The sequence below is a fragment of the Peromyscus leucopus genome, chromosome 20, assembly GCF_004664715.2.
Source record: "Peromyscus leucopus breed LL Stock chromosome 20, UCI_PerLeu_2.1, whole genome shotgun sequence".
Classification (NCBI taxonomy): Eukaryota; Metazoa; Chordata; class Mammalia; order Rodentia; family Cricetidae; genus Peromyscus; species Peromyscus leucopus.
In genome coordinates this window covers 55,302,328-55,316,390 of record NC_051080.1, presented here as the reverse complement: position 1 = coordinate 55,316,390, position 14,063 = coordinate 55,302,328, and the positions used below count along the sequence as shown (strand labels likewise).

At 35.3% G+C, this 14,063-nt stretch overlaps 1 protein-coding gene across 6 annotated transcripts in view; it reads left to right on the top strand.

Moving 5' to 3' along the window:
- The window catches only part of Csmd3 (CUB and Sushi multiple domains 3), a 1,154,880-nt gene that overhangs the window by 252,346 nt on the left and 888,471 nt on the right, over positions 1–14,063 (top strand). For all 6 annotated transcript variants that reach the window (XM_028867965.2, XM_028867960.2, XM_028867959.2 and 3 more), the window contains exon 4: positions 12,194–12,388. In XM_028867965.2, coding sequence (XP_028723798.1) covers positions 12,194–12,388 — 195 coding nt within the window. The remainder of the gene's footprint in view (positions 1–12,193; positions 12,389–14,063) is intronic.

Sequence of the window (14,063 nt, the reverse complement as noted above, 5' to 3'; positions counted from 1 at the left end):
TGTCACTGGTGTAGCATTGAAGCAATACACTAGAACAAAAATTAAAAAAATGCCATCTTTTTGTGGTAAGAAAGAGTAGCAATGAAACTCATTATAAATTAGACAAGTTTTCCCTTCTATATATTTATGAAAAGTGGTGAAGTAATAGCTCACAGTGATGTGAAGGACAGAATTCTAAGGTGCCAACACAAATGGATAGCTTAACAATGCAGTAAGGTGTTTTATCTGTTTCTGGCTGTCCAGTCCTATGGCAAATTAAAAAAAAAATAGATGGAGAACCTGGATTCCTGCCCAAATTTATTGCTTGAGTCTGCTGAAGGGAGCCTGGTTAAGGAGGATGACAGACATGCTTGGAGTGAATATTTGCTGGCACATGACACAGACTGGGGGCAAACAAATCAATCCCAAATGTTATCAGAGGGAATTCTGGCCAAATAAATAACTGACTTATCTGCAAATCCCTGTTTAGTCAATTCCAAAGGCAATTTTCAACCACCAAATCAGTATCCACTGGTGTGTTCTAGCATTCAGATAGAGAATCAACTCTCCCACATCCACGTCAAGGTTCATCACAGAGAATGTGGACAAGGAAGAACTGTTCAGATGAAGGTGTAAGACCATAGACAGTGTAGACCGCTAGAGCACATGCCTCTTTTTCCTGTTGTTTCAAGGAATGTACACATCCATGATTCTTGCTCTCTCTTCCCTTTTGCTTTGAAATACTGACTTATTGCAAATACCCATTACCTATTCAACCAATTTCTCACCTCAGTGAGGAACTACAGTTAACCTCAATAGAAAACTAAATAATTCTAGCACTAGAAAATAACCCTGTTGTTTAGTGTTCTAAAAATACTAGAATTATACCAGATTGCAATAATATGAACATTTTTTTAAAGGAAAATTAACTGTGGTCAACTTGATAAACTGTATAGTCATCTGAGAGGGAACCTTGGATTGAGGAACTGTTGTTTAGATTGGCCTGTGGGTATATCTGTGGTGAATTTTATGTTTATTCATTGATGTTGTAAAGCCAAGCCCACTGTGGGTAATGCTCTCCCAGAGCAGCTGGTCATAGGCAATAGAAGAAATATAACTAAGCATGAGTGGGCCTGAGATTGAGCCAGCAGGCAGTGTATCTCAGTGGTTCCTGCTTCCTGGTTTCTACTTCCCCCAATGATGGAATATGACCTAGAAGGGTAAGATAAAATAAACCGTTCCTTCGCTAAACTGCCTTTGGTCAGGGAGCTTTGTCACCACAACAGAAGGAAACCTAGGACAGCATAGAGGGAGGGTTATCTTTCTCAGGATCACCCCATTTAATCCAGAAGCCTGATATTCAGTATTTTTATAACCTTACCTTTATCTTGAGTTCTCAGGGATGACAAAGCAGAAAGAAGGAAGAACCTTGGGCTTCTGATGACCTCAGTCCTACCACCATTTGCCTATAATAATCAGGGTCACATAAAAAGAAATGACAGCTATTTTTGTGTATGATTTTATTTTGGATCCCGACAACAGCAGCAGCAGTAGGACACTACCTAAAACAGCCAAGATAAAGTTTCTCCAGCACATACTCATGAAATTACCTTGTGATTTTTACTTTCTTTGTTCTTTGAAAAATGGCTTTCCATTCACGTCTACCTGTACTCTGTTACCCTTGACCATCTCTCCATTGTTCCTCTGTGGGTCTTAGTCTGGTAATTTGATATCACTTTACTCTAAATTAAAGAATGCCCCTTTCATCTAGTGGTCTTCATTTTTATATATGTGTTTGTAGGATGTGGAATCGGGTATGGACAGATGGTTTGATATTATCTCGAGAAAATGAAAGTACAGCCTCTGGAACCAACACATTTGCTGGAAAAGAAAACCAACCCCTAGGAGTTCTCTCTATCTTTACCTGGCTGCACCTGTGCACTAATCCACCTGTACACAATCTGTGCATGTGTGTGCACACACATTCACACACACTATAAATAAATTGATAGCCACCCAGGCAGCCAGACAGATACATAAATAGGTGGTATATAATAAAGTGTTTTGTTTGCTTATGAGAGAAGTAGAGTGTTAGAAAAAAATGGTTCAACAGTTAAGAATATTTGGTGCTTTTCCAGATGAAAAGTTTTTCAGCACTTATGTCTGGCAGATTAAAACTGCCAGGAACTCACAGTCTCCAAAAGATCTGATACCCCGGTTGTCTTCTAAAAGCACCGAACACATGTGACATGTGGCATTCACACACACACACACACACACACACACACACACACACAGAGAGAGAGAGAGAGAGAGAGAGAGAGAGAGAGAGAGAGAGAGAGAGAGAGAGAACATTATAAAATGAAGTAGAATCACTTCTAAACTTTAATTTCAGAAGGTCATGCTGTGTATGCCTCATCACTTTCCAGTTGAGTTAAAGTTCCCACAAGGCAGAAATGGTGTCACGTTTGTGAGACCCCTTTGACATTTACGCCTCAAAGTTCAGTAATTATTTGATGATGGAGTAATTGCGGAAATACAGAGGCATCTCTCACTCATCATATTGAATGATTATATAATCCAGAAAATTATCTCTGATCAGCTTAGCATACCCTTTTAAAGAATTAAATTCCGTGAGTGCTAAAGTTTTAACACAGATACTTGTCCCAATTCTGTCATGAGGAAAGAAAGGCTTGTGCGCATTTCCCTGCTATTCTGAATCAAGGGCTAAAAGGTTGTCCCATGGCAGATGCAGCATATTTCATTCTCAGAAACTTTAAAGTAGGTATGATTGTAAAAATACCTGATTTTTATATTATTATTTATTTTGATATACAATGTACTGGTAAGGATGCTGGATGTAATTAGATACTACATTTTGTTATAATCCTACAAAACTATCTTAACTTGACAATCATATAATTAAAATACATAATGTCTAAGATTCATTGAAGGTACCATAATCTACTTGGCATAAAAGAAGCATTGATATTTGAAACTAAAACAATATAGTCTCTTATTCACAAATCAAGTAGCTTTTCCATCAGTCTTAACATTTATCTTCATATTAACAAAAAATATGCCAACAGAATTTGATGCTCATTGAAACACATTGCTTAAAGGTTTATTTTTGTTTTATATTTATGAATGTCTAGCCTGAACATATGCATGAGTGCCACATGCATGTCAGTTGACTGCAGAGGCCAGAAGAGCACATTGGATTCCCCGGAACTGGAGTTGCAGATGGTTCTTAGCCAACATGTGGATGCTGGGAAGCAAACTAGGCCCTTTGCAGGAGCAGGAAGTCTTCTTAAACACTGAGCCATCTCACTATTCTTTGTCACATGTTTCAAGCAATGCTCGCACTCTACCCCCATAATCAATTTAGTAATGTGTTTTTGTCTTAGAAAAAACAGGAAAGGTAGTCTTGGTTGTTGTTGTTTTTTTTGTTTATTTATCAGCCAATAATTTATTGTGATTTCATTTTTTTGTATTAAAATACTCTATCAAAATTGATATTTTCATTTTGGTTAGGAAATCTCAGTCATCTGAAAAGTCTTTTCACTTCTGAAACGACAAATATTGCCTCCTGTTTACCTCCTCTACTGACCCACATTTGAGATCCATGGCATGGCTGAAATCTTAGAAATTATATTCTTATGTTCATGGACAGAAACTGGCTTGTAGAAGTGGATGGGTTTTCATAGGACAATACAGTTTAAAAGCTTAACAATGAAATTTGGTGTTTAAGGAAAAACAAATCACACCTTGCAAATGTTATTCAGTGCTTATCATAACACAGTTAGTTCAACATATGTCTGCTGCTCTGTTTCATACTAGTTCAGCTCAATTATTTTCTGTTTAAGCATTTGTCCAAAAAAAACTTTGTGTGATGATTATCTTTTGCATTTTCATATTGAATGAAATTACTCAGCTAACTCAATCCTTATTCGCTTGCCAACAACACAATGTTCTAAATACTTGATTCACAAAGATGAGTCAGAGCCCTTGTTCTCAAGTCCCCAAACTGTATAATAGCGATGAAACTAGGTATAAAGAGATGGATTCATTCTGTTATATGTAATGGAAGAAAAGTCCAGGGGACAGGATAGCTACAATAAGTGTTTGAAAATATTCACAAAATGCTTGCCCTGACGTCTCTGAGAACATTCTCATAAATGATTTCATTTATGTCCTATGTGAATGAAATGGTTCAGAACTGTAACAGAGAACATTATGTATCAGTTAAAAAGTTAGAAAACACATTTATTTGCCAAGTACTTTTATTTTTAAGTCTCTGACTGAGAGGTACTAGGTACAAAACACTTTACCTCAGTTTGATGTTATACTCTCCTAAATGATTTTTAATCATCTGGGAAATAAAACGCTGAGATTAATTTTCTGGAAGAAGTACAAGCAACTTGAATTTTGCTTCCCTTAGTAGATATAATTTTACAATGTTTTAAAGTGCTGTTAATTGATCTCAGCAGGACCATGCTTCATCTCTTTGACGGAATAATTATGCGACTCTGTTCTCAGGGCGTCCTTTCCCTTTCTTTCATTTTTTCATTCCAACTTTCAAGGTCAGGTTTGGTGCTTGATAAGTTGCTGAAAACCTTACTTTTGAAAGCTATCCATTGTATTTACTCCAAAATAGAAAATAATTTTAAGATCCCAGATTGCTTTAATATGTATGTATCTACACTAGGTCTTTATTATTATTATTGTTGTTGTTGTTGTTGTTGTTGTTGTTATTTCTTTTAGTATTAGGGGATTTGATACATAAGTATTGTGTTTACATCATTTCTGCTCCTTCCTCTACCCCTCAAAATCTTCTTGTGCATTCTAGAGTCCCTTTCATATATATGACTTCTTCACACAATGAACACACACACACACACACACACACACACACACACACACACACACACACATTGATCATATTTATGTGTGTTTAGGGCTGAACAGTTGTGTTCACACACACACAGACAGAGAAACACACACACACACACACACACACACAGAATATTAACAAGAACAACTGTTCAGCCCTAAACACACATAAATATGATCAATGTGTGTGTGTGTGTGTGTGTGTGTGTGTGTGTGTGTGTGTGTGTATTGATGTAACCAACCGTCTTATTAAATAAGAAACACAGAAACAATGCAAAAGAGAAAGCCGAGAGGTCAGAGCTCAGAGCTAAAATCTCACCCTTCCACCTGTGGTGTCCCAGCTTCCCGAAAGAGGGCTCTATTTCCTGTCTGTTCGTCTATTTAAAGTATTTTGTTCTGCCTTCTCATTGGTTGTAAACTCAAACACGTGACTGCCTCGTCACTGTCTGAATGTACAGCCCCCTAGGTCTTAAAGGCATATGTCTCCAATGCTGGCTATATCCCTGAACACACAGATATCTATGGGATTAAAGGCGTGTGCCACCACCGCCACACTCTTGCTATGGCTCTAATAGCTCTGACCCCCTGGCAACTTTATTTATTAACATACAATCAAAATCACATTTCAGTACAATTAGATTACCACCACATGTGTGTGTGTGTGTGTGTGTGTGTGTGTGTGTGTGTGTGTGTGTGTGTTTGTCAGTTGTATTTTTCACTACATAAAAATCTATCTAGGAACAACACTTTCAGAATATTGTCTTTCTAATCTTCTTTTTAAACCTACCAACCCCATCATCATGATAAGACCAAATGTAAGACTTCTTGTAGTACTTTGATTCTTATACTTATTTTTCAAATATACTTTTTTATGGCTTTGAGTTTTATACCACCCAGTTTTGAATATTCCATTTAAAATTCGTCTTAATCAACAAAAAACCCAGGATAGCTAAAAGAAACCTGTACAATAAAACAACTTCTGGAAGCATCACAATCCCTGACTTCAAGCTCTACTATAGAGCTATAGTAATAAAAACAGCTTGGTATTGGCATAAAAACCGACATGTGGACCAATGGAATCGAATTGAAGACCCTGACATTAACCCACACACCTATGGACATATAATTTTTGACAAAGAAGCCAAAAGTGTACAGTGGAAAAAAGAAAGCATCTTCAACAAATGGTGCTGGCATAACTGGATATCAACATGTAGAAGGCTGCAAATAGATCCATATCTGTCACCATGCACAAAACTTAAGTCCAAGTGGATCAAAGACCTTAACATAAATCCAGCTACTCTGAACCTGCTAGAAGAGAAAGTAGGAAGTAGTCTTGAACGTATTGGCATAGGAGATCACTTCCTAAATATAACACCAGTAGCACAGACACTGAGACAAACAATCAATCAATGGGACCTCTTGAAACTGAGAAGCTTTTGTAGAGCAAAGGATAAAGTCAACAAGGCAAAGCGACAGCCTACAGAATGGGAAAAGATCTTCACCAACCCCTCATCTGACAGAGGACTGATATCCAGAATATATAAGGAACTCAAGAAATTAGACATCAAAACGACCAATAGTCCAATTGAGAAATGGGCTTTAGAACTAAACAGAGAATTCTCAACAGAGGAAACTCAAATGGCTGAAAGACATTTAAGGAATTGCTCAACATCCCTAATCATCAGGGAAATGCAAATCAAAACAACTCTGAGATACCACCTTATGCCTGTCAGAGTGGCTAAGATCAAAAACACTGAAGACACTTTATGCTGGAGAGGATGTGGAACTAGGGGAACTCTCCTCCACTGCTGTTTGGGAATGCAAGCTTGTACAACCACTTTGGAAATCAATATGGCGCTTTCTTAGAAAATTGGGAATCAATCTCCCCCAAGATCCAGCTATACCACTCCTGGGCATATACCCAAGAAATGCTCAATCATACCACAAGAGCACTTGCTCAGCTATGTTCATATCAGCATTGTTTGTAATAGCCAAAACCTGGAAACAACCTAGATGCCCTTCAACTGAAGAATGGATAAATAAATTGTGGCACATATACACAATGGAATACTACTCAGCAGAGAAAAACAATGACATGTTGCATGAGTTGGTTGTTTGAATCCTGGGACCTATGCAGGGACGCTTGGCTCGGTCTGGGAGGGGGGGACTGGACCTGCCTGGACTGAGTCTATCAGGTCGATCCCGGTCCTCGGGGGAGACCTTGATCTGGAGGAGGTGGGAACGGGGGTGAGCTGGGGGGAGAGGGAGGGGGGGCGAGAGGGGGAGAACAGGAGAATCTGTGGCTATTATGTGGAACTGAATGGTGTTGTAAAATAAAAAAAAATCCTCTTAATCGTCTGAACCCCAATTTATATCTTAGTTCAGGTCACAATAAAGGCTAACTTAATTATGAAATAACTCCTATATATCTTCTTCATTAATGCTTCCTATTTTCACTATATGCCTTTTCTGTTATTTGCTCAATTTTTATCCCATGTTATCACAAGAGGACTTACATTCTGTGATGATTTATTACATTTGGTCATTATGGCAATAAACATCACAAGGAGCGGCAGCATGCCTGTATTGTGTCACTGTCTCAGATCACTATCACAGAAAAATGGATAAGTAGCAGTGGTAGAGTAATTATATGATTTCCCAAGGTAACAATCTACATTGATCCCTGGAGCATTCCCGAGGTTTTAAGACAGCAAACTCAGGCTACAACTACACATTGACTAATTATTAATATTTTTCAATGGACAAATTGCTTAAAATATTTGAGCCCGAGCTTCATTCCCAGTACAGTGTAAACAGTATGTGTAGCATGAGTTTTGTGAATACATAAATGCTTAGAAAAGAGTATGTCTGTGGACTGACATTTACAAACTGGAATAAATCTGTTAGCTCAGGAATTAGAGGTGATAGGACCTTTACTGCTATCCATTATAAAGTAATTGTTAATGTTACCATTAAGAATCATAAATGCTTTTGATGACTAAATTAGTTTGTTAACATTACAGAATACTTTATCTTTATCTTTTTATTTCAATAGTCAATATAATATATATATATATATATATATATATATATATATTAAAATTCAAAGAAGCATGCCACTAACCTGTTTTTCAGTAACAAAAGTGTACTTGAATTTTTTTCCTCTCTCTTTTCCAGGGTAATATTTGCTGCATCCAAAATCTTTTATAGTTTACCATGGTTTATGTTGCCAAATTGCTTTCATATAAATTGCCGAGTGCTTCATTTACTAGATAAAATCATAAGTGAAAACTGCATCATTCCAGCTTGAAAAAGACACACTTTAATTGGCTCTATTATTTGTTAAAAGTAGAATGTTAAGCATAACAGAAAGGGTCCTTGAAGTTTACATTTCAGAATAATTTAGAATTAGTTTAATTACACTTTTTGCTTGATCTTGAATATATATGAAAAGTAAATATAAATAAAAGAAACTTTATATGCTTGCTACACATGAATTCTAATCTTAGGCTGTATATGAGGTGAGTTCACAGATAAGATAGGAATTTTAGGGTCAGTAGTTCGGTGACTGAACAGATCCCCAAGGAAATGAATCTGAAGCCTTCTTTCTCAAAATGTAGACAAATAATACTTAATATAAACACTTAAAATATGCAATGGATAATCTACATTTTCCTTTACTTGAATAATTACTTCAATTTTCCTTCACTCTAATGGTTAAAGTCTGATCGGATCATCTAAAAATTAGTGTAACCTAGCAGTGTGTTTTGTTAAAAAAATAATTTAAAAGCCTAGCATGTGGCACTGTGATTTAGACAAAGATTATGAATGCAGTAGAGAATGGGATGATACTTCAGTGGAGAAAGTGCTTCCCACAAGCATGAAGATTGATCTTGATTCCCAGAGCTTATTTAAAAGCCAGCTGGTCAAGGCAGCCACTAGAATAGCAGCCCTCCAGAGGCAGAAGCAGAGACTCTATGAAGCTAGCTAGACTAGCAAAAATCTGCAAATTTTGGATTCAGAAAGAGAAAACTCCTCAACAAATTTAATAGAAACGAATAGAGGAAGATACTGTATGTCAACTTCAGGCCTCAGCATGCATATGCACATTGCCCACACCCACACTGAGGTATCAACACACATGACAACATGCATACCCACAAGTGTGTACAACACACACACACAGATGATTAATCAGAGTAGTAGGTAATACAACTCTTCAAATAACAACCTAGCTTTCTCATTTCATTTTTAGTTGGACATAGTCAGCTGAGAGGGAAATTGTAAAAGCTGAAAGAGGACAAAAATGCAGATTTCATGAGCATTATCTATAGAAATAGGATCTATAGAACTTGAATGTGAAACATTTTAATTACTATAGGTGATCATGGGTAGAGGATCTCATATTCAATAGTGATAAACAAGGTCACACAACACTGTTGAATTAATTCTAGAAGATGAAGATTAGACATGGTGCAGAACTATATTCTTTGAGATTTATTAGGAAAAACATAAATCTTAGTCTATGGGCTTATATATTATTCAGTCACAAGAACAGAAGTTAGGTAATTTGAAATGATTTCATCGTTCTATTATTCATTCACTTCATGTGTCGTATATGTCCTATTTTCCCTTTAAGTTCTTTGTCAAGGTAATATTTATTTGTTAATTTAAACAGAAGTTGAAACTAAGCATAAACGCTATGAGGAACTTTCTTATCTTTCTCAAAATATTTCCTGTGAAAGCATGTGAAACTCCTTTTCTCCCTGATATATAATTTTATGATAATTGAAGTCCTGACCCTAATTATTTTTAGAGTGTATATGGGATAGAAAGCATTTTGATTATAAGGTCAAAAGTGGTAGTTTCATTAAAAGTATTCCTTTGTTATTACTCTACTCAAATGATTGAGTTCTTATTCCATTTATCATAACTTATTAACCTGAGCATTGATTCCATCAAGTATATCATTCATATGAATATTCCAGAAAAATGAATCATTTAAAAACATACTGTTGCTCAATGTATTTGAGTTGGGTTGTATGCGTGTGTACAGATGTGTGTGTGTGTGTGTATGTGTGTGTGTGTGTGTGTGTTCAGAAATGCACATTGAGCTTAATCTCTATTGCTTTCTTCTCTATTCTCTTGAGACTGCTTCTCCCTCTCAATCTGGAGCTTGCAATATTTTTTCTGAACTGGTAACCAGTAACCCGTGGATTCCCTTGTATTCTCCATCAGCACAAAACCAATGCTGAGTCTACAGAGGTCTGTGGCTACACCTTGATATTTATGTGGGTGCAGGGACCCACACTCAATTCCTCATGCTTATGTAGCAAACATTTTGAAGCACTGAGCCATCGCTCCAGTGTGAATAATTTTAATTGCCCAAATCCACAGACAATAAATCTGTTTTAAATATTTGTAGGAGTCCTCACATAAACTATGTCTTTAAACAATAGTAAACAAAATAGTAAAAAAAAAAATGAGAGAATAAATTGAAATTTTAGGAATAATTAACTTTGAACACTGGTATTTTAAATATTTTTCAAATATTAGCTTATGATGACGTACTATTTACACAAAACATTGATATTTAGTTAATGTTAGCCAAGTCTTTAATTTTCCATATTTGTGGAACCTAAAATAACTATTATAAAATGAAAGTAAATATTTTACCTCTAGAACAAATCATTAGTTCAGAGTTCTCCATTTTTATTTCACTCATTAATCAAATACAGTGACCTTACACTTCAAATTAATCAGTGAGTTTTTCCATTAGCAAAGCCACAAATTGTAAGGCAAATTAATACAACTTTGAAAACACAACTAGAACCTGGCAGCTGACACAGTGAATAAAAGCATTTGCTCTTCTGACATGAGTGCTCAAGTTTGAATCCCTTGTAAAAACTGGGACATGGTTGCCTGTGCCAATAAATTCAGCGACTGGCCAGGAAGCTTGTCCAAAATTATGAGCTTCTAGTTCAGGGAGAGAGTGTTTCAAGGCAATAAGAATAGGGGTAGTTGGGAAAATATCGATTCTGCTTTGGCTACCACCTGCTCTGGCTGCCACATGAGCACTCAGGGGCGTTCATAAATGCACACTCATGCACATGCACAGCACACACACACACACACACACACACAGGACTGAGTGTGCATGCATACAACACAATAAAACAAAAGCATAAAGAAAAAATCATCAAAATACTAGAAGCAAGTTATAGAGAATTATAAACCCATGTTTTCAAATAATTCCATTTTTGTAAAGTTTCAGCTTTCCATTATTATACATGATTCTGCATTTTGATAATCTCAAGGTTATTTCAGCTTATAGTAAAATAGTTTGACATAATGGTTTTGCCAGGAACTTACTAATGATTCACATGGAATCAATAATAGAATAAAATGGGAACATGAGTCACTTTTATTATCAGTTTTTTGAAATTTTACAAGTATAATAATTCTGTACACTTTTAATTATCTCACCTAATATTTAACTGCCTCTGAACTATAGTAAAATTGCACCTACTGGGAAATTAACATTCGTATAACACCAGTTACTAAATTATTCACTCAAATTTAAGTACTAACTTTTCATTCATTAGTTATTTGTAGTTTGATTAACATTTACATTCAAATTTAATATGACAATAGTAAGTTAAATATGTTTATACATATATATATACATATATATATAATTGATTTTTTCTGAATTTATTTCATTTATACCTCAGGGATTTCATACTGATCCATTAAAAATGTCAGAGGTCCTTGCATTTATTACTATTATTATTATTAAATATCCAGACTAAAGCAAATAAATGAGCTGAATAGTAATCAAATTCCTTACATTAAAACTATGTTCATTTTCTATGCAGTATATTTTTTATCATTTACATTAAAAAATCTTTACTCAAAATGTGCATGTTTTCTAGGTCAAGGTTCATGGTTTAACATAAATAGAAGCAAACACCTGCTCTGTCATTTAAATGTTACTTTGAAGATACCATATAAATTTTTTTGATCTCAGTTTTAGAACTCTGTAATTTATGATAGTAATTTTAAAGCTTGCTATGAAGACTAAATAATGTAAGATAACTAAAATTTTGTAGCAAAAATAATGCCATTTCTGATGCAGGAAAATTTAGTCACATTCCCACAGTTAATCTTCCCTGTACTAAAAGAGAAAATGCTAAATTTTCAGTCTGACTTTTCTCCACAGGAAAAATGATAATCACATTTTAATGTAGTTTTATAGTCATAAAACATTAAAGTACATTTAAATAACTCTACATTCTCTTTTTTTCCTTCTGTGTTACAGAATTGCAGAGTAGCTCCTGTGGAAATCCAGGAGTTCCACCCAAAGGTGTACTGTATGGCACAAGGTTTGATGTTGGGGACAAGATCCGCTACAGCTGTGTAACTGGTTATATCCTGGATGGCCATCCTCAACTTACCTGCATAGCCAATTCAGTTAATACAGCTTCCTGGGATTTCCCTGTTCCCATCTGCAGAGGTAAAAATAAATGAATACCCTCCCACACACACACAATGGTGTATTGAAAATTTGTTCAATATAATGAATCATGTTAATAGTAAGAGAATATTAAGCATAACTATTTATCATCTACATATTACCCATTTACACTCTTTAGCTTTCTCTACCATCTATCATCTATTTATATCAAGTACTAAATATCAAATATAAAAACATACTTAATACTTGCTATGAAAAAGTATTTTTAATGTAGACTGAGGTACTAGTATTTATAAATGTGTTTGTACATTTACAATAGAATGCAGGCATACATTCTTTTCAAATTTTCATTAGAAAACCATACAGAGTTTATATTGCTTAAAAATTAGAGTTGCTTTCAAAAGCGATCATGATCCTTTTTTTGTCTTGATTGAGAAATATTGACTATATCTCTGAGTCTTTTCAAATTCCTTCCATAATTTAGCATAAGATTATTGTGAAAATACTACTTTATAGTTTAACACTAATGCTATAAAATTATGTATTTTATGATGGAAATATAATCATATTTAGCATACAGAATGGTTCAATGTTTAATGTCTGGAAAGTAGCTGTGTTAACCATTAGCTATGGACACTAGAGTTTTCCACAGAACTTCTGGACATCAACATTGTTTCGTCTGGGCTTTCTTTCTTATTGTGATATAGTTTATCAATTTATTAAGATATGTTTCTCTAATTCCTTACTGAGTAGAAGCTAGAAATCTGCAGCTACACATATAAACATTTTTTATTAAGCAAGTGGCTGCAGATGAATAGAATAGCAACCAGTGGAATTAACCACAGACAGCCTCTCACTTTTTTACATATTTTTATAATTTAATATATGTATTAAATATATGTAATTAATATTAATATTAATATATGTATATTAATATATGTAAAATATTATGTGCATATTATAATATGTACATATTAATATATGTAAAATATATTGATATATTTTTATCCTATCAAATACCACTCCTTTATGCTTTCTTTCCCCTTCACAGAAATCTTTATTGTTCCCAAATAGGCCTCCTTCTACTTTTGGGCATTTGTGGGTATATGTGAAGCCTACCGAGTTTAATTACCATTAACTAGGTAGGAGAACTTATTTACCAGAATGTGGGAAACTTAACCAGTGAGTACAATACTAAAGAAGATCTCTCTCCCTCCCATTCCAACCATTAACTGCCAGTAGCTTCTCAGGAGCAAGCAAGGCCTGGTGAAGTCCTCTTCTACCTGGTAGAAAATGTTAGCACGCCCGACCTTCTGCAGTCAGCTTCCACTACCATGAGTTCGTTAGTTAAACAGCTATGTCCTGCCAAGGAGACAGTGTTCCACGGTGCTCTTCCCCATCCTCCTGCTCTTAGATTCTTTTGATCCTCCCATATGATGTTCCCTTTGAGTGCATGCTATAAATGCCCTGTTCAGAGCTCCACCCTCAACAGTACTTACTCTCAATCATTGAATAAAACCACAGCAACCAAAAATTTACAAACCAGGCAAAAATGTATACATGGTCACAATAGTGGCGTGATTATTTTGGGGATATACCTAATAATTTTCTGACTTGATTTTGAGTTCTGAGACAATGGGAAATTTCACAACTGATACTGAAAATCTTATAAAAAGCCCATAGTTGGGAATTCATGGACCCAAATAGGGAAGTC